Source organism: Bacillus rossius, chromosome 7, assembly GCF_032445375.1.
Source record: "Bacillus rossius redtenbacheri isolate Brsri chromosome 7, Brsri_v3, whole genome shotgun sequence".
In the NCBI taxonomy this organism is placed as follows: domain Eukaryota; kingdom Metazoa; phylum Arthropoda; class Insecta; order Phasmatodea; family Bacillidae; genus Bacillus; species Bacillus rossius.
In genome coordinates this window covers 63,364,391-63,391,463 of record NC_086335.1, presented here as the reverse complement: position 1 = coordinate 63,391,463, position 27,073 = coordinate 63,364,391, and the positions used below count along the sequence as shown (strand labels likewise).

Below are 27,073 nucleotides of genomic sequence, written 5' to 3'. Positions count from 1 at the left end.
GTTCATCGATTTATTAGACGTTGTCACGTCAAAATCTCACTGTTTAGCATCAAACCTACTACAAGCAGGTTCAGTGCACAGATTCAAGAGGAGATGGGTTTTAATGTGGCCGCCAGTGTATCAGTTTGCTTCCATTTGCTTATGCAACATAAACTGCAAAACCACCAATCAGTCTAGTTTACAACTAGAATATTATTGCCAAAATCCAATACCACACAAGCACAGCCCATCAGTCAACACTCTTTACACTATTTATTAAAAAAACAAACAATACCCCATTTTACCTGCTTGAGAACACCACAGTAATTGGTTCATAATAACACAGCACTCAGTAAACACACAATAGTGAAAAGCACCCATGTGAATTCAGTACATAACTATTAAATCATCTGGACGAGTATTTTGCAGATAAGCATGGCTTTACATACAAAAGTTTAGCATTTGCACTAAAAATTGGACAGTACTAATATTTATCAATAGGTACTTCAATCTATTTCGAAAAATAACAAAAAATAATACTAAACACCCAAATATTTTATGCCATGGTAATATAATTGGTGTGGCATTTATAATGATTTAAAAACTAAAAGTTAAAAAAAAAAAAAAAAAAAATCCCTTTCATCACAGCTTACAGGCGTAGGTGTATTTCTAGGTAGCTATTTCTTCTGGATTTGTCTGAAAACTTCTAAACACTTCTGGAACATTTTAAGAACTAAATTTACATTACACCCTTTATGCTCTCCATTATTACATTATTACAAAATAATCAATTTAATATTATCTCATATAACATGCAGTAAAAATGTATCACCTTTAAAAAATTTAATGCATTAAGCATTAAATAACTAAGAAAAACTGCATACTATGCCTACTAAGGTAGTTATCAATTTGACCTTTAAACAAAATATTTTATCCCTTGCACATACATGATTTAAGGTTTAAGATGATGTTTGAAAGTTTAAAATAATTTTAAATAAATTTTATAGTGTGCATAGAAACAAAATTTTAAATTTTTTAAATTTTAACCCTTGGTTTTTTCAACTCCTTGAAAGTAATAGTTGGTCTCATCAATAACAGTTTCAGCCAAAAGTTTTGGATAATGTTTGGGATTTTTACAGTAGAATATAATGGATGTGATACTATACCTATTAAAGGAGTTATGTTTTTTCTATCCTTCAAACCTTATTTCCACCCCGTTTAGTAAATGTTGGTGGTATAAAAATTTAATTTAGACAAGTTTCCAAAATATTCAGAAGGTTTAAAATAAATAAGAACTGATTTGATAATGTACATGGTATGAATTTGTTTTCCATCCCTTGTTTTTTCAACCCCTTGAACCATGGCTCGTCTAATCAACAATAGTTTCAGACAAAAAGATTTAGATAGTATTTAAGACAAAATAAATTCATAACTCCCTCATTAAGTAAACTATAGAATCTCTATAAAAATATAAAAAAAATTTAAAGTGTTAAAATTCAGTGGAATAGGTCTTTTAACAAACAATACATATAATTAAAGTTTTATTTTTCAGATGTAACTATTTTATAATTTATTCAAAAATACAACTATCTGAATACTACTTGGTTACCCAACATGATGTACTAAACTGAGACACATCATAGATAAGTTTAACTATTTCAACACGTTAGTGCCTTTAGTGTTTGTAACTTGTATTTCAGCAAAGGTCGGGCCAGGGTTGTTGGGTAGTTAGACCACTCACTTCCCATAAAAACCAATTTTCCATGAGCCAGCGGGTTTTCTTGAGCACTCTCATTTCCTTCACAAGTGTATTCTGTTGATCCTTCATCTCATTGTAGAAGCAGAGCAAGGCTGCGGAGTACCGCACCTTTCGTTGCCAACATCCTACAAACAGTCACTGCCTTCACACACGTGGCATGCTCGCTTCACCAATAAGCATTAAGGATGTACACAGAAAAAGAAAAAGACTGGTAAAAAAAAATACACTTTTTCTCCATGTAAACATAACAGACAACATCAGCAACATAACAAAACCTGTACATTAACACTGCTTTAAAATTTTTTATTCATAATTTCATTTTATTTTTGCATTTCATAATTAAAATACATGTAAATAACTGAATGTCAATTAAACGAGTTATATGAACCAGGGAAATATCCTTAATTTTTCAGATTTGGGGACTGAATTGACAACCAACAGTACACAAACAAAACTGTGATTTGTATAAACAGTGTGGTGCGCTGTAGCACAAACTCGCTCTATGTCCATATACCCTCTGTGGTTTCGGCACTCATCCACCTCTAATGACCTTGGGGTAAATCGTGTTGAACGACTAATCATTAACTGAGCAGCTGTACGTAGCAAGTGTGAGGTCACATCGGTAGAGAGAGTGGCTACTGGAGGGCATGTCTCCGAGCTATGTGCTTCTGCAGCGTGGCCTTGTAAGATGTCCTGAGCGGGCAGTACGGGCACGAGAACCTGGGCTCCTGCCCGCACTCCACCTTCATGTGCCGCCGCAGGTTTGACCGTATGGTGTACGCTTTGCCGCAGTTAGGGCACTGGTGCGGGTGGGATGAATCCCTCATCATCACCAGGTTCCCGAAATCTGCAAACACATCCGTCACAGCGTTAGCGCGAACCCAACTTCAGAGCATAATTTCAATAACTAAAAACATGATATTCGCTGTTCTTAGATGTGAACATCTCATTAAAAATATGTTTACACAAATCAGTATGAGTTATGATTTGTAATTTAATAAAGACGTTCACGTAAGAAATGTCCTGAGGCATTTATCACACTGATATTTGCATTATTAATTTTAGTTGTTTGATAATAGATGGTCATAAAAAATCTGCAATATAACTTTTTTTTAATAAAACACTATAATTAAAAAGTAAAAAATTTAAAAAATAATAATTGCTTAAACAACTGTGAATAGTCAACATAAGCCAGCAATACCATAGAGTATTTTTCATAACTCCTTTGTATAGACTACATTATTTAAAAAAAACGCCACTTGAATCATTTCGGCATATTCACAACAACAGAAACCTAACGTAGTAGTATCCTAAATAATTTTGCTTCTATTATTTCATGTCTCTGCACATTATTTAAAATAAATCTATAAAATAACCCTATTAAATTTTTTGTGTAAGGATTTTCCTTCCAAACAAGATCTTATTTAATGGTTTTCATAAATTTAAAAATGGAAAATATCTATTACAGTTTTCGCATTTACTGAAAGTATAAAATCATTGATACAAAGATTTGGGTTAACTGTTTGTATGTATCCTTCATCTTAAATCTTTTTATTTTTAGTATATGTTTCACTAAATAATAATATTAAATAAAAATTCTATTATTAGATTAAAATAATATTTTTAAAAAACATTTTTAAAACAAGACTAAAATGTATAAAATCATAATTAATTTCTCCTAGCCCCGTTAAGATTTATAACCCCATACAAATTCCTAACCCCATAAAAATAGTCCTAAAAATTTGTGATTTTTAATTTTTAACACCTATGAACTAACTTGTATGTTTTAAAATAAAAAAAGTACAGTTCCTGTGATCAATAATACTTAAGAGTCCAGGAAGTAGCTTTCATTGAGAAAACTCATATAACAGTTCCCATCATTTTCAGTGAAAAAAATTGTTAGTGAACTATTCATGCATAAATTATCTAATGCAGTTGATTTCATTCTAATTCTTTTAAGGTTTTAAGATAAAAATGAGGGGTGCTTGCAATAGATAATAGTAAGGAGACAAGCTGTGACTGATGTACCAAACAAAAGTGTGTATCAAAATCAATGCAACTACATCTATTGACAAAGTTCTATACTAAGCTGTTATCAGCGCCGTTAGTTTGCTAGTTGCCGTGGGCTATGCTAAACAGACGGGTCTCACCAAGGAAAAGAATAGGAAGTTATTACCTGACATTATAATAGATCAAGTCAAATGCATAATGAACTTCTTTCAGATCTTAGCATAAAAAGATTGAATATATGGAAAAAAATTGACACAGAGATTCAAAGTCTAACAACCAGTGATTATATTTGCGTTGAATATCTAGTATTGAATAAAATAAGTCAATTGTGAGTGTGATGAGATAGTTTATAAAGCATTGTGTGATTCTGTGTCGTTTACCATGGAAAACATTTGTTGTGATAGATGCGTGTATGTGTGTGTGTTTCAATACTCTTGAGTGCACACAGTAGCTTTTATGTATATTTTTGTCATTCGCTGGTCGTCTGTGCGAAAGCCCAGATATTTCTCCTAGTCCTGTGTATGTGACAAAGGCACACTGACTGCGAGTACTTTGTTACACATCCCGAAAAACTACCGAGTGCCGCCTGCCTCGAGACGTCACCCAAGTGTCCTACCCACGCCCGTGGAAGTGTCGAATATAGAGAGAGGAACCACGTAGTAGCAGACGGTAGTCAGACCCAGGATCTGCCTACCTCCAGGCCGTAGAGTAGTAGAAACGTACCAGTTGTAGACCAGGTTGTAAGATGAGGCTGTCTCCCTCACTTGTATGCTATCCAATAAATTGATACACCGGAAGTTGCGTGTATACTTTCCGGGAAGGGGAAGCTGAGCAGCTACCTCTGGCCTGTCTGCACCATCTCCAGAGAAGAAGCCACATAGGATCTTCCATGGCACCCAGATGCCCGTGAGTAAAAAAAAACCCAGCAGGCAGGCATCGTCGAGTAAATTGTCAAGCGTACAGCACACCTGCCAGTAACCTGTACGTGAAGCATCACGCGACCAAACTTATGAATCAGGACTGCCGTGATCTATTTGTGATTACAGAATATGCTAGATTATAATGTTTCTGATATTACTATGGTGACTTATTAGGTAAAACTTTATATATTAAATAAATTATTTGGAAAATTTATATCATAAAAAACTAAAAGGAGACATACATTTTTGCATAAATATTGTATTTACTAATTATACAAATGCACATACTATAGAAAATAAATGTTACATGGTGTTTTTGCTAACATTGGTTGTTAAAAAAATTACACAGAATACAATTGCACAAGCCACATTTTTACAGACAATGTTGATAATTTTGATTCATTTGAAGCAATTTTACAAGTAGCAAATGGACTACTTACACTAAACACCAATCCACTAAATACACATGTTTCAGGAACTTTTGTACTACCCAAACCAATTATTTTTAACCCAAAAACAGGAAGATTGCAATGAGACACCCAGTGGGAACATTTAATAGCACTGTATTTTGCCCAGGATCTTGGTTTGATTAATACTTACATAACTTTTGTTGCTTTGTCTCTCATACATTTCACACCCCGCATAATATTATTTTACCGCCCACCCACTTCCACCAACATTTAAAGGATTCTTCTTCAGACTTTACTATTTGAGATGAACTCTGGAGTTTCATCTCAATCTTAAAATTGTTATGTCAGAAATAACTTGTGCAAATTTGTACACATCTTTTTGAAACATGTCTTATGATAAGGCTCATTATTATATTAACCTTTGCCTTGCATGTGTCAATACTTGCTATATAATTACTTTAACAGTAGTAATATCAAATGTATAGCAGAAAAAACTTACATCGTATCCCCTTAAGTTTTGCAATAATTCTTTTAGTTCTGTAAAACGTATACATATTTAAAAAAATTTTTCAGTTCAATTATTTCTTTTACTGTATTTAGGAAAAAAAAAAGGAATATTTTGTTAAAAAAAAAGTTTAAGCAAGATTGAATAGTGTTCATAATTTACATTAACTCACTACATCCCCTATGTTTGACTAAAAAGATGAAAATATTCCCACTAAATAAACCATAGGTGGAAATCTATTTCAACCAACAAAACTACAGTAAAACCATTTTGAAGTCTACAATTAAAATATTTAGCAAGATCAATATATATTTAGAAGAGGCTGTTTTTATTTAGACTCACGAAATGTAATAAATTTCTAGATACCAGTAACCAGTTAAGTACAAATAAATTGTTCAGTAAAAGGTATAAAAAAAGGAGAACAGAAGTTATACAATAAAAAATTACATTTACCTCTGAATTAATTGCACAAGGGTCAATAGTGCAGGTTTGTATAATACTGGAAAACTCATCTTAATGTATGTACCACACTAGCTAGGAATGAAAATATTGGTGTTTGTGGAATAAGTCACGGCAGGGCGGAACTAGTCAGAGTTTCAATCCCTTCTTCAGAGACTTCAGCCGTGCAATATAGTCGCAGAGGTGCTGTCACATGGTCAGTTCATGTTGTGCTATTTGTTGTACGTGCACGTACTCGCAATCGCATACTCTTTGTTACTCTGCGACTATCTGAAAGCCTGACGACTTATGAATCTATTCTTGAATAAAGACAACAGGAACCACTATTCAAATATTTTTTGTAAATAGCATTTATGAAACTCCAAGCATTTTAGAAACAAATTTAAATAAAAAGTTAACACTTTTCTCTTGTTCAAGAGTATTTTTTTATAGCTCACCAAGCTTTCAGTTATTAAACTACAGTTTTAGATTCAGTATATTATTAAAATATTTTCTTGGGCACATTTTTCTCCAGTTTGATGTTTCTTTAAGAATACAAAGTCTAATTTAAGTTTCATCATGAACTTTATATACATCCTGTACAATATTAATATACAAACATACTCCAAATAGTAATGAAAAAAAAAACAGGGTAGAAAACTGTAACTAATACTATAACATAAAGGACAGTGAGTGTCCAAAAGCAAAACTGCAGACATCAGAGACCTGTAAGTAAAGATAATGACTAGGGACAAGACCATATGGTGGATTGAGATAAAACAGAAAAAAAACAAAAGCATGTCGGTGCACCATGTAACATCGAAATCAAGTTAATACAACACAAAACACTGAAATGGAATTAAAATCATGAAACTAATAGCATTTTCAATCAAAACTTAACTTTAATGACAAATACCTAATCTTTTAAACATTAAATTCAATGAAAGTAATTTATTTAGCATCATTTTTGTACCACAATTTAATAAAAAAAAAAAAGATTGGAAAATGTTTACTTTTTTAATCTTGCAAATGTTATTAGTTACTCATTTTTTACATTACACCCTTAGAACATTTTTCAACCGCAGAAATACTTAACAGATTTTTTTTTATTTGTTCCGAAACATTAGGCATGATAATTACCTATCACTGTACTGAAAACGTGCACCCTGTATCAGCCGAAAATATATTAATTTGGAGAAAATAATATCATGGAACATTTAAATATCATATTTGTTCAGTAGTATGCTATCTTTTTTTGCTAAACAGATTTCGTAAAAAAAAATAAAAACAGTAACACTGAAATCTCCTGTTTAAAAAATGAAAAAGGCAGGAAAATATATAAACATTAAATCTTGTCTTTGATAATGGCATACAACAACTCAAAATAATACTTTATAAATTGTTATCCGGTTCAAGTTTTAGTACGATCAAGTGATGAATGTAATATTATATTTGCAGACCCTCTGGAAGGCAAAAATCATAATTCCAAACTTGCATCGCTGTTGAAACCAGAGCTCCACGCGAAGCGCACTGCTCAGTAGTAGTTGACGGCGTACGAGGGCGGGTGTCGCCGGCGAACGTGCCTCTGCAGGTCGTTGTGGCGGGCGGAGCGGTGAGGGCAGTGCGGGCACTTGAACCGGCCCTCGCGCCCGCACTCGAACTTGAAGTGGCGCGACAGGTTGGAGCGCCGGCTGTACACTTGCTGGCAGTTGGGGCAGGCCAGCTTCCGCGCTGACCCGTCTCCGCAGCCGGGCAGCCCCAGGTCCTCACCTGCCCGACAGAGGAGGGTGGATCCATCATCCGTGTCACACTCACAAGGTGACGACGAGCAAAAACTTTCTCTACAAAAAGTACATGCCAAGAAGAGATTATAAAATCGTTGCTAATTTATTCAGTATTCAAGTTACTAGCTTGCATAAAATAATTAGATTCAGTCCACAAGCAGCTCTAATAAAATTTCACACGCAGATGGGATTCAAACCCACAACACCAGGTTGGCATTAAAATGCTTGAACTACATTTAACTTACATATGGATTAAAACAGAGGATAAAGAGAATATTACCATCCTCCAGTGAAAGAATACTGTATTTAAAATCACGCAAGGTTACACAACACAGGTTATTCGCCGGTGAAAACAATTCCACGTTGACGTCTCTTGCAGTGATGGATTGGAACACAGGACTAGGACCGTGCTTCATTAGGCTGGTTCAAGACCACCACTGCAAAAAACTGTAGTTCCTTTTCAAATCACGATTCCCGAGTCAGTTTCGTGTGATCCTCCCCAACTTGAACGCAGAAAACACACGGCTGAAGTTTCCTTTTGCGTTCAGCTGCGCAGAACCCAATGCACAACCTAAGCTGCGTGCTGAGTTTATGTTGTCGAGACTTTCCTGGCCATTGAGCTACTGGAAGAGCTGCTGATTCCTTTCCTGAACGGTCTCTCAACAGACACACCTCCAGTGCTGTAGAGTCTGGTCTCTGCTACAGTGAGATGCAATCCTCCATGCCAGGGAAGGCCACACGACTCCTACGGTCTTCTCAAGTCGCTCATACGAGCAACAGTTTTTGGGTAGCATGATGTCCTGCACACAAGTTTGCAGGCCAATGGTGAAAAATGGTGTAATGCATACATACAAAAGTACATCTAATGTATCTAAAATTTCTAACTCGTGTAACTCCAAGGAGTGATCAAAAAATATATATAATGTCGCCCCGCCTGCTCATAACAGGTACATTTTTGTCTAAAAAAAAAGTAAAGAATTAAAACTGCCCACCCAGCAGACAGAAATTACAGTAGAATCAATTACATGGTTGTTTGGGAGACAAAACAAACACTCAAATTTTGACGATGTTAGAGAACAAGCAAAGTCGTTAAAAAGAGAATAAAATTTTCAGCGCTCTTAATAGTACGTGTCTGTAAACCCTGAAAATACAGCTCCCCATTGTAATTGTCGGTGCGACAACATAGTAAGCCTTATCTTCAAAGCACTGACACCCAGGCCAGCTCACACTGTCGTGACTTGAGGCAAAGGAAAGTATTTCTTCATTTAATTAACCTGAAAAGTTTTTGATAAGATTTTCCTTACCTGACTCTGCTCGCAGCCATAATATTCTCTCCCGTGGCTCACAAAAATATGGGGAAGGGAGTTGACCTTTACTGTGATTAAAAAAAATGTCCAATTATCACTCCTATTTATTTGTCCTTCAGAAGACTATATTACCTATAATACAATTTTAGCCTGATTGTTATTTTTTATTTCCCAATAGATGAAATTTATTTCATTAGTGGGAAAACAAAGCTTTATCTAGTTTAATGGACACGTGAAATGAGTTAATGGTCAAATTTTACCTGTCCATTGGACACCAGACTTTATTTATTTATTAAAATCCAACCCTGACCCTGATCCATTATGGAATTATGTTTTTTCCTTTTCAGAAAATATAACTTTATGTTATCAGCAAATATGTACTGTAATAAAAAAGTTAAGTTAAAAACGGCATATGTTCTTAACTGCAGTAAAAACCCTTTAATGTTAATATTTAAGCCACGTCAATTGCACATAATTATTACATGGTTTGTAACTGCAACAAGATCTACCACCACTGCTATGTCTGACAATGATAAATCATTTTATCATTAGAAAGTATATAAAATTCTAAAATTAGGTCTGAATACACTTTATTTAGTATTTGAATATTGCTCTTTAAAGTGTGTTCCATGATAAGGAAAACCAAAAAAACTGTACTACTTAGCCTTTGCGAAAATAATTTCAGGCTATAAATTATTGTTGTCATTAACACGCTGGTACTGCCTAAAGTTAGTCATATTAATTAAAGGGCAATGAAGGTCAAAAACATGTTAGTGATTTTATCTTGCAAACATTGGAAAACTAATGTCTTCAGTACTAGAATAAACATTTACAAGTAAAACTAACACTTTGTATCGTGATTCGGTGTGGTACATTCAAATTTGTTTTAGAAAAATGGTTTGATCCGAGTACTGATTCACCTTTATTCTTATCTCTCATTCATGACAAATATTTTCTCGGCACAGTTTTCTATTGTACAAGACAATGCGATCATAAGCTCTACACTCTGAAATATTTAGATTATTTTGCATACTTCAACTTGTTCTGATAGCTTTTGAACCATAAAGTTAACTCTCGTATCTATCTGGATTATGTATTTATTAAAAACTGTTACTGTTCAAAATTAAATTGTAAGTCCATTCTTGATAATACTGGCATTAGAATTCCCCAATTTAACAGCCGTTTAACATCTACCCTGTGTACATACCATAAAAAGAATGATATAATTTTTCGACTCATTTCTAATTTCAATAAAATTGATCACCTTAATCTGTGAAAGTGTAGCTAGGTATATAATGTATTTTTCTTTTTTTTTTAGTTAATTTTTATTTTTACATATGCCTGCAATTAGTAATTTCATTATACTGTAATGTCTATGTTTTGCATTTCTTTTTATGCATTTTATATTTTGTTTATTTTTAATAGTTATACTTATTTTAACTTTACTTGTTTGTATTTTGTTTGTATTGTTTATATGTTGTCTTCGTATATATGTGTCGTGCCCACCGCTAAAGCCCTCGGCTGTTGGTGGGCATGTTACAATATTAATAAATAGATAAAAAAAAAACACAAACTGCTTTGGCAAAAGTTTATTAAACATTTGAAACATGAATAACGTGCCGACGCCGGCACAGGCGTTCAGTGCCGCCTGCTGATGTGTTTCTGCAAGTCGTCGTTCCGTGCCGACCTGTGCGGGCAGTACGGGCACTGGAAGCGAGGCTCCTTCCCACACTCAAAATTGAAGTGTCGCAGTAGGTTGGTCCGCAGCGAGTAGCCCTTGCCGCAGTTCGGGCACGTGAACATCTTCTTCCCCCTCGCCCCCGGCCCCGCGATGGCATCGACGTAACTCTGGAGGCTTCCCTCGTCCAGCTCAAACGTTGCGAGCTCGTACGTCCGTCCGCCTGGAACAAAAATGTGCAAACCGGTATCTTTTTATGGCATAGTGTAAATTTTATTTTGCATTAGTGCGTGCTGCTTTATCGGACGATCAAACAACTGCTAACTGCAAATTGCCTTACGATTCAGTGAATCAGGAGCAGAAAACTTGGCCATCAGGACAATCCGACCAAACTATTACAGATTTTTCACTAGACACATGTCCAAGCCAACTTCTTCTTCAAATGTTCAAATAAATAAAATAAATATTGATATTTAACAGTTGACAAAAACCATTAAAATAAAAAGGGTCTAAAATTCAATGTTTGTACAGTTAAACTATGTGATGACCAATAAAATGCATGCTAGAAACCATTATTCAATATAAACTACAGCACGTCCTCACAAAAGCCAGGAGTCGAAACAGCACTGCACACAACAAATCTCCTGAAGTCAACTCGACTACTGTGACTGCTCCCGTCAGAGCTCTGCCTGCCGCAGGCACGGACAAGTGAGGCTGGGGCTACAGGTCTCTACGATGTACGTAGTCCATAAGCTTCCGGCTCTGACGCTAGCTGACTATCACTTACGTTTCACTCTGTTCGGGTGACCACGACAAGAGTGAATTGTGATACTGCATTTTGTAATGTGACGTAAAATATTATGTGAAAAAAAAAAACGAAAGAAAAATACAGTCTTTTAATAAAAGAAAAAGCTTGATGCTGAAAATGCTGAAACAACCCAGGCTACTTTTTCTGCAATCAGTCGCTACTTGTTCAAATATTATTATATCACATATTACATGTTCCTCTTTGTTTTTTATGTTGTATATGTCACTGTCTTTGTTAATGTCTATGTGTTGTTTTGTACTAGTTGTGTATTTGTTTTCTTTATGTAATTGTTGTTTTTGTGTTCTTTAACTGTCAGTATGTGTGTTACAAATGTAAATAATTAAAACAAATAAATAAATATAAATAAATAAAATGTTATGCTCATGTAGCAAAGTGGTGGATCGCAGATGGTTCAAGCAAATAATGACCCCAGAGTGGGGCCTACTGCGATTTCTGGACTAATGTCGACTAAAGTGTTTCTGTGTAGTCGTAACTCAAATTTTAATCATCAGACACAAAAATCTGTGCCCTTCTAAATAGAAATAGCTTGTTTTAAATAAATAAGGTCATGATGGTCTTGCAGTAATATTTCTGCTTTGACACTACCTAATAAAAATGTCAGCGGTTATTTTTGTTTTAACTATTGGCAAATTAAGAAAAAGCTTTGATTTCAAAATAAAATAATCATGATCATTATACTATTTTCTATTAATTCAATATAAAGATGGCACTAAAGTCTCACTACTTTTAAAATAAAAATGGTACAACAAATCCACAAACATTTCCCAAAAATTGACTGGTTAAATTAAATATAAATAAATGCAGACGATAATTTTAAAAAAAGTACACACACACACTGAAAATTTAACATAATTGTCAATACTTCCATAACAGTTCATTTCAACATACAATGCACATACACTTCACATGCTTCTCTTGCTCTGTCGAAACTTTAAACTATAACTATTTAACCAAATAACACTTTCTGGCATAACTGCTTGAAGCAATACATTTCAAGCATCTAACTCTTTAGCACATGATAAATAGGAGCCAGCTCTGTACATTGCACCGTAATCACACGCACACGGAACAATGCACTGCACTCTACTGCATGTGTGTCAGATAGTGCGACTGTTCCCCGGGCCTTGCGTTTTGTTGTGCCCCCCCCCCCCTCCCCACCCCTCCCCTTTTCCAAGGTGCCCCAATCACGCGTCAAGCAGTACTGTGCAGTAAGACCACCCGTGAGGGTAACTATCAGAGAATGATCAAGGGAGTGTGTTTAAGTATAATAGTGACGATAACGATACTGCAAAAGTAATTCACAGAAACTTCCCCACTTGCGAAACGGTAAGGATTATCACATGGTTTCGCAAATGAAATTTTCTACTAGTCAATTTTGAACATTACTTAAATGTGACCCCACACGAAATTGCAATATTTTGATTGGATACCTACATCTAACAGACTATGAAGTTTCATGTTTCTGTCATAGTAGATGGTTTTGCAGTTGGGTATTTTGAAACCTTAAAATGAATGCCTGAAAGCCTGTTGAAAATACTGTATCTGATGCATGTGCAGACACAGATTATTGATTTGCATCTGCGACATTAGTTGTCTCTGGGCCCGTGTTTGCTACAGCATTCCAGAAATGCATTTTCGTCACTATAGTTTTCATGTCACATCAACATAAGTCATGGGATTTACTGTATTATGTTTGATTCGTGTTTATGTACAAAAAAAATTCATTTAAAATTTTGATTTGAAACTCAATGTCAATAAGTATTCAAACAAATTGAGGACTGTGACACATCCAGACAAGAAATTTTGTTTGGGGGGAGGGGAAAGAGGGCAGAGGACCAAAGGGCTTTTGTTGTATTGAACTATTCCCTATATAATGGGAATGGCCCCTAAAAAATTAATAAATGATTTTTTTTCAACTTGAAAAGTCATTGTCAAAAATAAGGTTTTATCTAATGAAAGCACCAAAGTTTGAAAAAAATTATATGGTTCAGTAGCACTAAGAATTTTAAAAAATGATTTATACAAACTTGTTAAAATCTTTAAAAAGGTTAAGGTGTGGTGTGTTATTTATTCAGTTTATTTTAGTTCTAGGGAAGGGTAATGCCACCATTGCTCCTCCACATGACTACCACTGCATGAGGAAAGACACTAATTATTTTTTATTCACATTAATAAATAGTTTTACAGCTTGTCCAAAGTGAACTTATAATTTTTTGGTTTATATTTTGCCAAGCTATGAGGTCATGGACTAGATATCGTGAAAGTCGGATTTTAAACCATTTCAATTAAGATGTTAAAATGTGAATAGTAAATAAAACTGAATTCTTGGAAGATTTATGTATTGGTTTAATTACTTCTATCAAGACACTTTGTTCATTCTGAATGAAGCTTCCAGAAGACAAAAAAAGGTGGTTAGTCTAGTTAATCAGTTTGAAAGTAAGACGTCAGAAAAACCAGTAGTGTGCTACCAGTTAGAGGTCTACGATGAAATTAAACCCTACGCCAGTCAGACAAGAAGGTCAAACCTGAATTAAAGAATTTATCAGCCAGGAAGGGCTTTATTCTCATCTTTTGGAGTGGATCTATAAACTGTACAATTTTTTTTCGTTGGTATCATAAAGCATTTCATTTCAGGATAGGAATAAGTGAAACATTAGAAAAATTAGACAAAGTAATTTTACAAAACAGAACCTTTATTCGACTAATAATAGCAAAAACACAGTTTACTATTGCTGTACACAAACATGGCGATCAATGTTATTTATTTTTATAACAAAGAACTAAATTGATTTTTACATGTACTCTAGCTCCGTTTTGCAATTAACATACTAAAACCAACTGTTGCTTATCAGGTGCATGTGAGACAGCAGTAGACCAGTTTCAGATGGTGCCACCATGAGAACAAGGTTTGCTCTCCAAAGAGAGAGCAGTTCACTTGGCCCTCAAAGAAACTATGCACCACAAAATCTCTCAACGTCACAGCAAAATACGATACATTCCAGCTAATCTCAACAGTTTGGTACCAACAAATAATAGTTAATTCTTGTTAAAAACAGCTCAAAATTCAACTGAAACATAGCCTGCCTTTCACATGCTTCCACTAATAAAAATCAGGACACTTTCTTGACTGTCCCACAAAATTGTAACTAATATAAAAAAGTTATAGTTCGTTATTTATTGATTGTATATAAAAAAATTCTCAAAAAACCAAAACACATACAATTAAAAATTTTGAAAAACAATGCCAGAGATAAAATACTAATTACAATAATACAACAGAACATATAAGTAGGGTTATAGCTTTTTTTTTTTTTCCATAGAGCTGCAAGCCAGAGATACTTCAAACTTAAACGCTAACCACAACAACAAAATTTCACAAGGGTTGATAGCAAATATAAATAAAATATTACATAAAATACTTTAAAAACAATAACAATCTAACATATCAGCCTTTACTACCGTAAACACGACAATGCTAAAAGGTGTAGGAACGTATGGCAGTACGGGCCAGTCCCAGCTGTTACATGCCCGCGGACTCCCTCAAGTGGCACAGCTTAATGTGCCTGTTGAGGTTGAGCGGCTGGGACATGCGGCGCGGGCAGTACGGGCCGGTCCCAGCTGTTACATGCCCGCGGACTCCCTCAAGTGGCACAGCTTGATGTGCCTGTTGAGGTTGAGCGGCTGGGACATGCGGCGCGGGCAGTACGGGCCGGTCCCAGCTGTTACATGCCCGCGGACTCCCTCAAGTGGCACAGCTTGATGTGCCTGTTGAGGTTGAGCGGCTGGGACATGCGGCGCGGGCAGTACGGGCCGGTCCCAGCTGTTACATGCCCGCGGACTCCCTCAAGTGGCACAGCTTGATGTGCCTGTTGAGGTTGAGCGGCTGGGACATGCGGCGCGGGGGATGTACGGGCCGGTCCCAGCTGTTACATGCCCGCGGACTCCCTCAAGTGGCACAGCTTGATGTGCCTGTTGAGGTTGAGCGGCTGGGACATGCGGCGCGGGCAGTACGGGCCGGTCCCAGCTGTTACATGCCCGCGGACTCCCTCAAGTGGCACAGCTTGATGTGCCTGTTGAGGTTGAGCGGCTGGGACATGCGGCGCGGGCAGTACGGGCAGCGGAACTGCGGCTCCTTGCCGCACTCCAGCCGCAGGTGGCGTTGCAGGTTGCCTTTGAAGCTGTACGCCCGACCACAGTTGGGACACGTGAAGCTCTGCCTGGGAGCCGGGGGCTCCGCTCGTGGCACGCCTGGGACGTCCCACGCATCGTACAGCTCTGGCAAGCCAACAGGACAAGCTTTCGTCAGTTCACACGTCGTGCACACGCATTTCCACACACTCGTTCACCTTCAACCACTACACATTTCACATACTCATAACAATACAGCAAATAACACTGCCAAGTATTATATTTCCTCAAGCCTGCTACACATGGACAATATGTAGCGGACCTTTTTTCAAGTATTTTAATCTAAGGACAAGTTTTATTTGGAACAGCTTTAGTTTATACCACCGCTCTTGCACACGCCTAGGGCCATTGAGAGATATGGGACAAGGAGGGACGGAGGGCAAAATCCCCATGCCTAGGTATCAGGGCAGGCCCGGCTTTAATGCTAGGGGTTTACCCTGACAGGACAATAATTACGAAGTCTATTGTTAATGGAATTTATAAGAAACCTTACCAGTAATATGATGTGCATACATCACGTTTATAGTTATGGCTACATCTAGTCTTTTACATACTTTTTTGTGTGGTTTATAAAGTTTTACAATAACAATAGGGCAGGATCCGACAAAATTATTCCACCCCAAGCCCTACGTTTCTCTTGATGGCTCTGATCAAGCCTAGAGTAAACCATTAGCAAGATAGCCGGATCATATGTAATTTTGAAGTAGAATCTGCACACACAAATTATTTGCATAGCATACACTGTATTTACTCTACTGAAATAAGCAATTCATTCTAAGATGCATCCCTCTTTTGATCCTCAAGTTTCTCTGAAAGAAACAGTTTTCCTACAAACCAAAGATGAACTCCAATTTAAGTAGCACATTTATTTGTGATAGCCTGGTTAATGTTAACTACAATGTATTAGTTACAAGTAGTTTTGTACAACACAGCACTGCCCAGCAGGTTTCATGCCCAGGTTTTACTAGTTGACCTTGCTCTTAATTGGCTATTTCAACTTTAAGGATAAGGTATTCTTAGACGATGTAAGTGTCCTGGGGTTTTCAGATACAAACATGAACCTCGCTAACATGCGGAAATCTGCATTTTATTTTAATTTGAAAGTTGACTACCCGCCCCTGTTTATTGTGACACATCCTGAACGACCATCTTACTAGATAATTTGCTCTATTTATTTATACTTATTACAAATGTTAGTGTGTTTGCTAGCAAGTGCACTAAGCATCATTTTATATTCGCCAGTCCATTTTCAAATATCTTAAATTCAATAAATCCTAAAATCCAATCAATCTTGTGAACATAGGATGTCTACTGTTAAACGAGATAATTTTTCATGCTTAAAAAGTGACAAAAAATGTCTTAGCATTGAGTAAGTTTTGTGATAAAAATTTATGAAATAATGTAGAATTTCAAATTCCCAATTTTTCAATTTCCATACACAATGTTACTTACGAAGTAGATTTCCATAAACTAACACTTTCTTGCATTTTCATACATTTATCTGATTCTTTTAAAAGCATCAAAAAGTGATCTTTACATTATTTTACACCTCTTCATATTATATTTTACACTTTCACTTTTAATTTTTTGCTCCAATATGAAGTATAAATTAAAAGCTCAAAATATATTTACTTCAGAAATAAAAACTGAAAAACAAAATTCAAAAGATTTGTGCTAAACAATTAAGGCAAAAATTGTACCTTTGGCTTGGTTTACAAAAGCTTTCAATGTATGATATGAAGATCGTGTTTATACCTGAGGTTCTCTTTTATGCTCACCTTTATGTTTGAGGATGCCAACCAAGAGAATTTAGCTGGCAATCACAAAATAATAACTAATAAAAAAGAAAAAAGAATGAATTGCAAGTCTAAAACTAGCCAAGCACATTATAAGCGAAACTTCACAGATAGAGGAATAGGACATTTGTAAGGTACAAAAATGTTGAAACACGTGTACAAGTATACAAGTATATAGGAAAATGTATAATAATTTGTAAAAGTATACAAGTGTACAAGTATGTGAATGAGCAAGTATGTAAGTGAGCAATTATGCAAATGAGCAAAAACATTAAGTATGTAAGTGAGCAAATGCATAAGTATGCAAGTATGAAACAACATAAAAATACAAGAGCTTAAGTATTCAATAGCACAAGTATACAAGAACACAAGGCATAGGTATGCAAGTATGCAATAATGAAGGACACAATTGAACACCCCGCCGAGTACTACACTTTTCATTTTTTGCTTTACTTTTCAACAAAAAAAAATGACACACTACTCCTTTATATAATGTGTGCCACATTATTAGCATCCTATTTAAATTTGTTTGTATGTATAAAACTTAACTGTCTTGCAATCATTATATCTAATTTGTGCCACATCAGCATTCCGATTTAAATTTAATCCGTTCTTTACAAATATGAAACAAAACCTTTTGCTGTGTACAAGCGTATATTTCCAATTGAATGCACAGATTATTTTTTGATACTTCTATGTAGTTAATTTTTTGCATAAATTGATTAGCAAATTTCAAGACAGTCTTTACGTTTCATGGCCTTTAAGGAAATTCAGCAAATTCTGTGACCCAATAGATACCCTAACAAACATTTGGGGTGATAATAATTTCAAAATTTACTCATTCTATTAATATAGCTGTAGTTTAAGCTTAGTGTAAGTAAAATTGTATTCCCTTGTAATTATTCTATCTGATTTGGTTAGCAGTTTTGACTTACATTAATAATGTTACTAGTTCGGTCCTTGTAAACATGGTAAAAAAATTCACGTTGGAAATTCAAGTAAACTAAAAAACACCATTTTTAATTTTTATCAAAATATTTTATTTGAATTTAAAGTTTTTTCCCAAATCACATACATTAACCGGAAAACCAAAGCACAAAACTGAGGTGAACCCCATCACAAACTCCTGGTTTGCTGGGAGGTGCTGCACACGTCAGTATCACAGCCACTGGCTCTCGCTGCTGTTCACGGGGGGCAGCCAGGTTGCGGAGCTAAGACTGTGCAGCTGGTACATGCGGCACTGGGACTGCGGCTCCGTGCCACACTCGTACCGCAGGTGGCGCTGCGGGCTGCCCCTCCTTCTGTACCCCTGAGGCACCCAGGGCACGCCTTTGGGATCCTTTGGGATATTTTTGATAACACTTAGGCTGGTAGCAGTTTAGTGAAAGTAATAATAACATGATTCCTTTAATTCTTTATCTGAATACTTTATTACTGCACACATACATTCACACTACTCATTCTCCATCTTGTTCATTAAAAAAAAAAGAAAAAAAAAACACACATATCAAAAAGCTTGTGACAAAAACCAAACATAACAGAACCAAATTATATATACCAACTTCAAAACAAAATAGTAGATAAATTGTCATTTCAACCATTTTCACTTCCTCTCTGAGCCTCTAGCTCACTGCTCCACCCCATTAAATCTCCTTCAGCCATCATTTAGGCCTGCTGGGGTTAATAGATCCGTCCATATGGAAGGAACTACATATCTTAACAATTTTGAAAATGAATCTAGGTACCCTAACGTGCTGGTATTTAACTACTTACTCCATGATTGTTCCAACATTTAATTTAGTTTTCAATTTCAAGCCAATCTTAAGTTTTGCTAAACATGATCTGAATTAAATTAAAAATTTGTAATTTACCTTTTGCCCTAGAACATTAGATGCATATTGTTTGTATCTATTAGCACTTGAGTGTTCTTCTCTTTTAAGAACAAGATACTAATTTTTATATTTGGTCCCAACATATATTTAACATCTATTTGGACCACTTTATCAGTAGCATATCCTGCAAAAATATGTCTTTTTTTTCTTCAATCAAATAATTATGTAAATATTTTTAGCATATTTAACTAACACAACAATCTGTAATGAACAAATCATATTGCACTTGTATTGCTACCTAAAATCAACAAGTAGTAGAAAATAAAACACATTTTGTAACTTTGTTTACAAATAATTTACTTAACTCAAGCCACAGATTTTTCACAATGTTTTAAAATAATAATACATTCATTCTACTCAAAATCAACCTTAGGCATATGGCCTAAGCTGCAGCTAAAATGTTGTTCTGTATTGAGTTTTACTACGCGCCACTGCGCCACATACATCTCATACACTTGATTATTAACAAGTAAAACTATTTGAATACCTAACAGCACACTGGTTTACATGATGTCAGAGCCACCTCGTGGTTGGATAAAATCTTCACGTTGGTGGCCGAACTCCAACTAGCAGATTACTACTTGAATTAAATAAACAGCAGAGACCCCGAAGTGTGCTCCAAGGATACATAAAAATGATTTAGTACAATCAAAAGAAGCCAGGCCGAAGAAGATTAGTTGCGATACAAAGATGAATTCCTGGTGGTGATGCAATGGAACTGAGGGTAGACGGCCGCTAGGACTACTGGACAGCACGTCTGATGCCAAGCTGAACTGACTGTTACACCACTCAAATCCCTGCCGTTATCATATTATAATAAAAACAAATTTGCACTTTTAAAATTATGACAATGCAAAACATGTATTAAAATTATATTTCAAGATTTTTGTTCAATAATTATTAGATACTAAGGCGGTCTTCAGCAAGTTCAGGTCCCTTCCTGTAATAGTAAAACTTAAATCAAATAAACACGTAGAATGTTTACGGGGTCCTAAAGGAGAATACACACTCAGCGATGAAAGAAAGGTTACAATATTACTCAATGCTCAATAAGGGAACAAGACACAGACTCTACTGTGCCCTCTTGCGGTTGTTTGTGAGATTATCGGCGCGCTATTCAAACCATTCTTCACATGCAAGTCGCTGGCAGGAGGTTAGAAAAAGGCATGAGGTTATGACACATATCGAGCTCTGTGGGGGCAAAGTCCCGAACAATGTTATAATGGTGTCCATGTCCAATTCATTTACCATGCTCCAAACATTGCTCAATTGTTTGAATGTTTGTACATCTGTCACAGAAATGATTTTTGTCAAAATTATTTACAAATAATTCTTTTTTTTTTCTATATTTGTTTCTACCATTAAAATTTTTAGACCGGGCTGTATCAATAGGTAACATACGTCAAATTTTAAGTAGGAAAATAATTAGTAAAAATGAAATTATTTACTTAAAAGGTTACTAGAGGGCGCTACTGACTGGGCGCAATGCAAGATATCGAGATTCCACGTTTCGATAGCGTCGTCAAGTCACCGGTAAAATGGCGTTAGTGATTACATCGTTAACTGTGGAGGAACAATAATAAGCAGTGATAAGATTTCTTTAGCAAAAGACCAATGTGGGAAGATGGTGTAAAATGTTTATAGGTGGGCGAACGAGTTTGATCGATGAAGTTCGATCTGGAAGGCCAGTGTCTTCTTTAACCTTTTCAATTGTTGATGATATCGACAACATCATATGAGAGAATCGTCAAACATCTGCCTGGGACAGTGGTCATGAGAAGCTAGGGTACAAGAAAGTTTGTTCTTGCTGAGTACCAAAAACAATTGTCAGAACAGTACACTGGATGCAGAATGTCTTGCAGTCTGAAACTTATGAAATGATACAACGAGGAAGGTAATGAGTTTTTTGGCGAGTATTGTCACGGGAGGTGAAACCTGGGCCTTACACATGACACCGGAGTCAAAAGCTGTGGGCAAGATGAGGAAACATCCATTTTCTTTTTTCCAGAAAGTAATTTAAAGTATTACCATCCACTCGGAAATTAATGCTCACTATCTCCGTGGGAGAACTGTAAATTCTGCAACTTACTGTGCAACACTGACTAAACTGCGACAAGCGCAGCGTGACAAATCAACACATTCGACTGCTGCACGACAATGTGTCTCGCCCAGTTCGTGAAAAATTGCAGGGATACGGTTGGGAAGTTTCGAAGCACCAGGCACACTCTGATGTCCATCTGTTTGGACCACGAAGAAGTTCCTCGGCGGTAAGAAGTTTGACTCTGGCGACGAACTCAAACGGGCCGTGCCAATGTAACTCTTCTCGCAGCCGACAGAGTCCTACGAGACTGGGATTTTCAAACTGATCCACCATTTGGACAAATGCCTCAACAAGCATGGAAGTTGGATGGAAAAGTAATAAATGTGAATACTTTCATTTCTCTTTAATATTGTCATTAATTACTTTTAACGTTTTTACATTATGTGCGTTACTTATTGGTACGATAAAAGAAAGACCCAAATATTTTTGTTTGTGTGAAAAAAATTTTGTGAGAAGGTGAATTTCTATTGAAAAACAGGTTTAAGAGTTGGATGGGGATGGCTTGATAAAGAATAAAATACAATAAAGATACAATGCTACAGAATTGCAGTGGCCAGCCTACGGCTGGGCTCCGAGCGGGTGGTGTCGGCGGATGTGCCGCAAGAGGGAGCCATGTTGCGACGTCCTGCTGGGGCAGAAGTGGCACTGGAACTGTGGCTCCTTGCCGCACTCGTACCGCAGGTGGCGCTTCAAGGCGCTCTGGCTGCTGTACCTGCGACGGCAGTCGGGGCAAGGGAGGTGGCTCCTCGCGAGCCCACCCACTGTCGGCAAGGAGGACCAACCCAGCAGCGTCAACCCTACACCTGCAACCACACACAGCCACGTCAGCTACATGGCCAGCGGTTGGACTGGAGTCGCGGTGTTGAGCACGGCATGTGGCGTGACCAGGAGGCAGTAGGGAGTCACATCTCGTAACCCTTCACCCAGTTTCAGTCTGTTTCAAACCACATTTACCCACTTAAAAATACGTAAAGCCGAAGAAAGTATACATGTTTTAATTAACGTAAAAATATTTATGATCATAATATATCAATGCCTTAAATATCATAGTTCACCAGAATAATATTGTTATTACGTATATGGGGGAGAACTGGGTTCATAATGGATAATACAATTAGGTTTTATTACAGTTTTATTAATTACTAATATTTACAATAATAATAAATAATTGTACTTAAAATTGTCCGATCACAAGTCACTGGCACTTGAAAATGTTTATTCACAAGTCACTCAATGTCTGTCAAGTTCCGCAGTTCTCACTCCTCGCTGGAGCTAGGCTCAAAAGTGGTTTTCCCCTTACCTGGGGCCTGTCCACTCTCACAGTCTCTCACCACTCAGTCACCGCACTCTCACGATCCAGTTGAACTCCACGTCGCACCAATCTCAAGGGGCGTCTCTCACTCTCTTGCCGATGTCACACTGCCCTTTGCTCACGGAACTCTCGGAACTCCAGAACTCCGGAACTATTGCGGGACTCACTCGGAACTCCCGCGAAGGCCAGCTTTGCTGGTTAAGTACTAGTGGGTCGTCTTTCCAGAACCGACAAGAGCGGCTGTGCCGAGTCACGTCATCTCGGGCCGACCCGACGCCCAAACAGTCCAGTATGGCGGCCCGCGGAATTCTCAAGACCGCTCAGCGATAGATAACAGTACTGAGGCAGGACGATACATGGGGTGCGGAGAAGAGACATAGCGATGACCCTTGTAATCTGGCCAGGCACGCATGGCTCAATAAGGTTAGGGTTTGTTTGTAGGAAGTATTTATAGATTGATTTCAGTAATTTAAGCCAAAACAACTATACAAACATATACTTAGTATTATAATATGTGTTTCAGGTTAATATTTTAGTAATGCCATAGAAGTGTTAACTTCTAACGTGTGCAGAAACTTTATAGTATTAACTGTTTAGTAAATTTTAATAATAGGGCAGTATTTTAATAAAATTCCTTGTCAAAAATCAGGCCAAAGCACGAATTTACAATTTTTTAAAGTCTTTTTCACTTTTGTCGGAGGCAATTCTTATAGTTTAAAATTTCCATCTGTTTCGTGCTCCTATCTGTGCATGATGGTGGCAAGCAACAGTTATGATTAAGGCAGAAAATTCTAGCGGTGGATACATAAATATTATGTGTGTGATTCACTTCCAATAATTTTGGTAATTGAAAAGTGAACATTTTATTTACACATCAGTGTATTTGTCAGGCTCAGCATTATTTCAAAGAATTCTACATTAAATTTTGTGTCCAAGTTTCATATTATGAGTTTATTTGCAACATGAAAAACATGAGAACACACAAATTTGCTCGTTACCAAGGTTTGATGTTTACACATCACTGACAAGTACTGAAAAACCTGCTCATATTTTTTTCAAAGTTTTGTTGCAGTACTAAAATTAAATTTTAATAATTTAACCTAACATTAAATGATAATAATTCAGAAACTAAGATTCAAAGTCTATCAAACTAATATAAGCAAAACATGAGGTGAGATCTGTAAATACTTGGAAAATAAATTTCAGAATAATTTATACATTTTTCTAATTGTAATAGTGTACTTTCTTCAGGGCCATATACTACAATTAATTTTACAGATTTCACCTTGCGGTGTAGTGTAATAAACTCAATAGAAATGAATTCAAATCCTGCTTCATCTGCATTTGTTTTCAATTGGAAATGCTAGTTCTTGTTAATTTTGGCAGAACCTCATTGTATGAATAAACCTTCCATCTAAACTGCTTCTGGGCATACATTTCAAGAGTAAGGGAAAGGTTTGACGTTTCAGGTTTATGTACTGAGTGGTCTACGTTGAGGGAGCATGTTAATAAATAACAGAACTCGCCTCACAACATGAATGTAATTACATTATGCTAAGAAGCAATTTTTTTTTATCATTTATTAAAACTCTCACTGGCACAGTTCATGTAATGAAAAAGACTGCAATAACCAACCACTATGACACTGACCATGTTCAGAGGACATGTGACAATACAAAATGCCAACCTTCCTACCACACATTAACATCATTTTATATCCTTTATATTTATTTGGTATTGAGTCCAGATTTGCAAATGTAGCCCTTTGGTATCGTGCCACAATTCCTGTACCGTATTAACAATAACACAAACTGGCTTCATTTTCATTCATCTTTAAGTATAAAACTATGTAATATTTCTCTCGATACCAATCACGCAGTATCCATATCTTAAAAACTGCATTTGGAAAAAAAGGTGTATAGAATGACGTTGGAAAAGGTAAAATCCAAAGGTATTGGCATAATTCATCTCACTGTTTCAGTAATAAAACATTCAAAGCTTTCTATAAATATAATTTTATTTAATGCTTCTTATGGTACAACTGTTACTACATAGAAGTTAGAGGAATCCATTAAAATAGTGAAATATAAAATATTTTTGATATGATAAAAAAAAAGTAAAAACTATAAAAAAAGTTACAATAAAACTAAATAATCAGGTCACAATGCAAAGCTATCTAATGTCTATGTTAAGCAATATGGACATGGACCATAGAAGTAATTACAGTTCTTTACGAAAGCACACTACATGTGAATATTTCTAAAGTAATACTGGTTTTAGAGCATCATGTTACAGTCATAATAATAAATAAGAACCTACACCAACCTTGCAAGCTCAGTATTTACATGGCACCAGCATCATTAAACATTGAAAAACCTATAAATACTAGTTCCAAGATATGATGTGATGTGCACATTCGTCATAGTGATTCATACATATTACTAATTTCAAATGAAACCACCATTCACAGTATTAAATATTCAGACAGCAGTTCTCTAATGTTCACAGAAACATTAAAGCAAACTAGAAACTAACAGATGGAAATAAAATATACTAAAAATGTTTTATGCCACTTAAGTATTGGTATATTTAGGCAAAAGAGTAAGGCAAAAAGAAAAATATTAACTAATTTGCAAAAACAATTGAAATTGGATGATTCCATCAACATGCAAAAAAATAGTACATAAGCATTGCTTTAAAAAATGCTAAACTGAAATGATTTGTTTATAAAAAGCCAGAAACCACAATTACATAAAACAGTTTGACAAAATTATAAGAAAAATAAAGAATAATTTATTTTCATTAGTTTTCACTTTATGTTAAGGCCTGACATCAACCGCCATGTTGAACATGACTGAAAAATGTCACCATCTGTCATCAAACAGGAAAAAACATTCACACCTCATGTTTTACTGGGCAATTATATTTATTTCAAAAATAAAATACGTAACTCTTTGACAACTATTTCTCACAGACATGAGAAATATTAACTAAGCTGCCCTATTACTGTACAGAATATTTCCTACTTTCTATACGTAACTGAGTTGTGTAGTACACTTCAATATACATATAAACTACCTACACAAAAATCTTCTATATTTAGATATCTGAAAAAAGGTATGTTTATTTTTTTCTTAAAACCAGTGTTAGTTTTTACGAAATACACAACAAAAAGCGATATTATTTTATTTTAAAAGTGCTTTTATTTGATGACTTAAAAATCTTTAAAAAAAAATTAAGGTTTAACCTGTTTAAAACTTAGGGTGTTAAAAAAAATTTAACTGCTAATATTGGAGACTTCTGATGCCACCTTCGTCAGTATGAGTGATTTACGTGGCTTCTTTTAAAACAGAAAGCGCAGATATAAATGCCACTGCAGACGAAAAGCCATTGTTCAGAAAACCAGGGTATGAAAGTACAAGTAAAGACTGCAGTGATTGAAGTGGTCGCCTGGGCTTGAGAATGATGCCACCTTCGCTGACTGTTAAAGGGAAGAAAAGAGTAAGGGAAGTGGAACTCACTTGCGTCCTTTCTCTCCCGCTACCCCCCAAATGACACCAAGCACTCCTCACACTACATAGCTGCTGTCTTCAGGCAGCAGTGACAGTTGGCACCCCTGCACAGCTGGGAGTCGACAACGCCAGAGAAAGGACCATGCAGCGGGAATGGCAAGATGTTGATGACTATGTATTATTGTAATGGTTATGTAGGACGACAAATGTATTGCTTTAACTTTGAGCAATCATAAATCTACTGTTCACTGCACAATATTGCACAGAGAAACATAAAATGATGGTATTATGGTGGACCTGACTCTTCAGGACTTGTAATAATATGCGTAATGTTAACTAAACAATAAACAGCAGTTTTATTATTTCCAGAAGAAATTATGGTGCAAGGCAGAAAATATTAATCAATTGATTCTTTGTCTATGTTTTAGAACATTAAATTTGAAATGTTTCATTCTCAAGGATTTATATACAAATCAGAATTAACTAATAAAGTTTTGAAGTTAAATACTACATTTAACATAGGCACTTCACTGTGGTTATGGTAACATTCTTTTAAAATGTGTAACCATACATATATTAAGTACCTACCAAGTACCTAAAGCAAATCATTTTTCTAGGTGGGGTAGTGTTTAAGCAAGTGGGATTTGTTCACT

At 35.9% G+C, this 27,073-nt stretch overlaps 1 protein-coding gene across 36 annotated transcripts in view; it reads right to left on the bottom strand.

Moving 5' to 3' along the window:
* The window catches only part of LOC134534196 (longitudinals lacking protein-like), a 287,153-nt gene that overhangs the window by 151,384 nt on the left and 108,696 nt on the right, over window positions 1–27,073 (bottom strand). The window contains exon 5 of one of the 36 annotated variants that reach the window (XM_063372418.1): window positions 2,038–2,585. The exons of 31 other annotated variants lie outside the window; for them this stretch is intronic. In XM_063372418.1, coding sequence (XP_063228488.1) covers window positions 2,374–2,585 — 212 coding nt within the window. In that variant the 3' untranslated portion in view covers window positions 2,038–2,373. Of the gene's footprint in view, window positions 1–2,037; window positions 2,586–4,907; window positions 7,792–10,686; window positions 11,014–14,291; window positions 15,895–19,766; window positions 22,400–27,073 lie in introns of those variants that run through there. 4 more of the 36 variants (XM_063372409.1, XM_063372387.1, XM_063372393.1 and 1 more) reach the window with 4 other exon arrangements.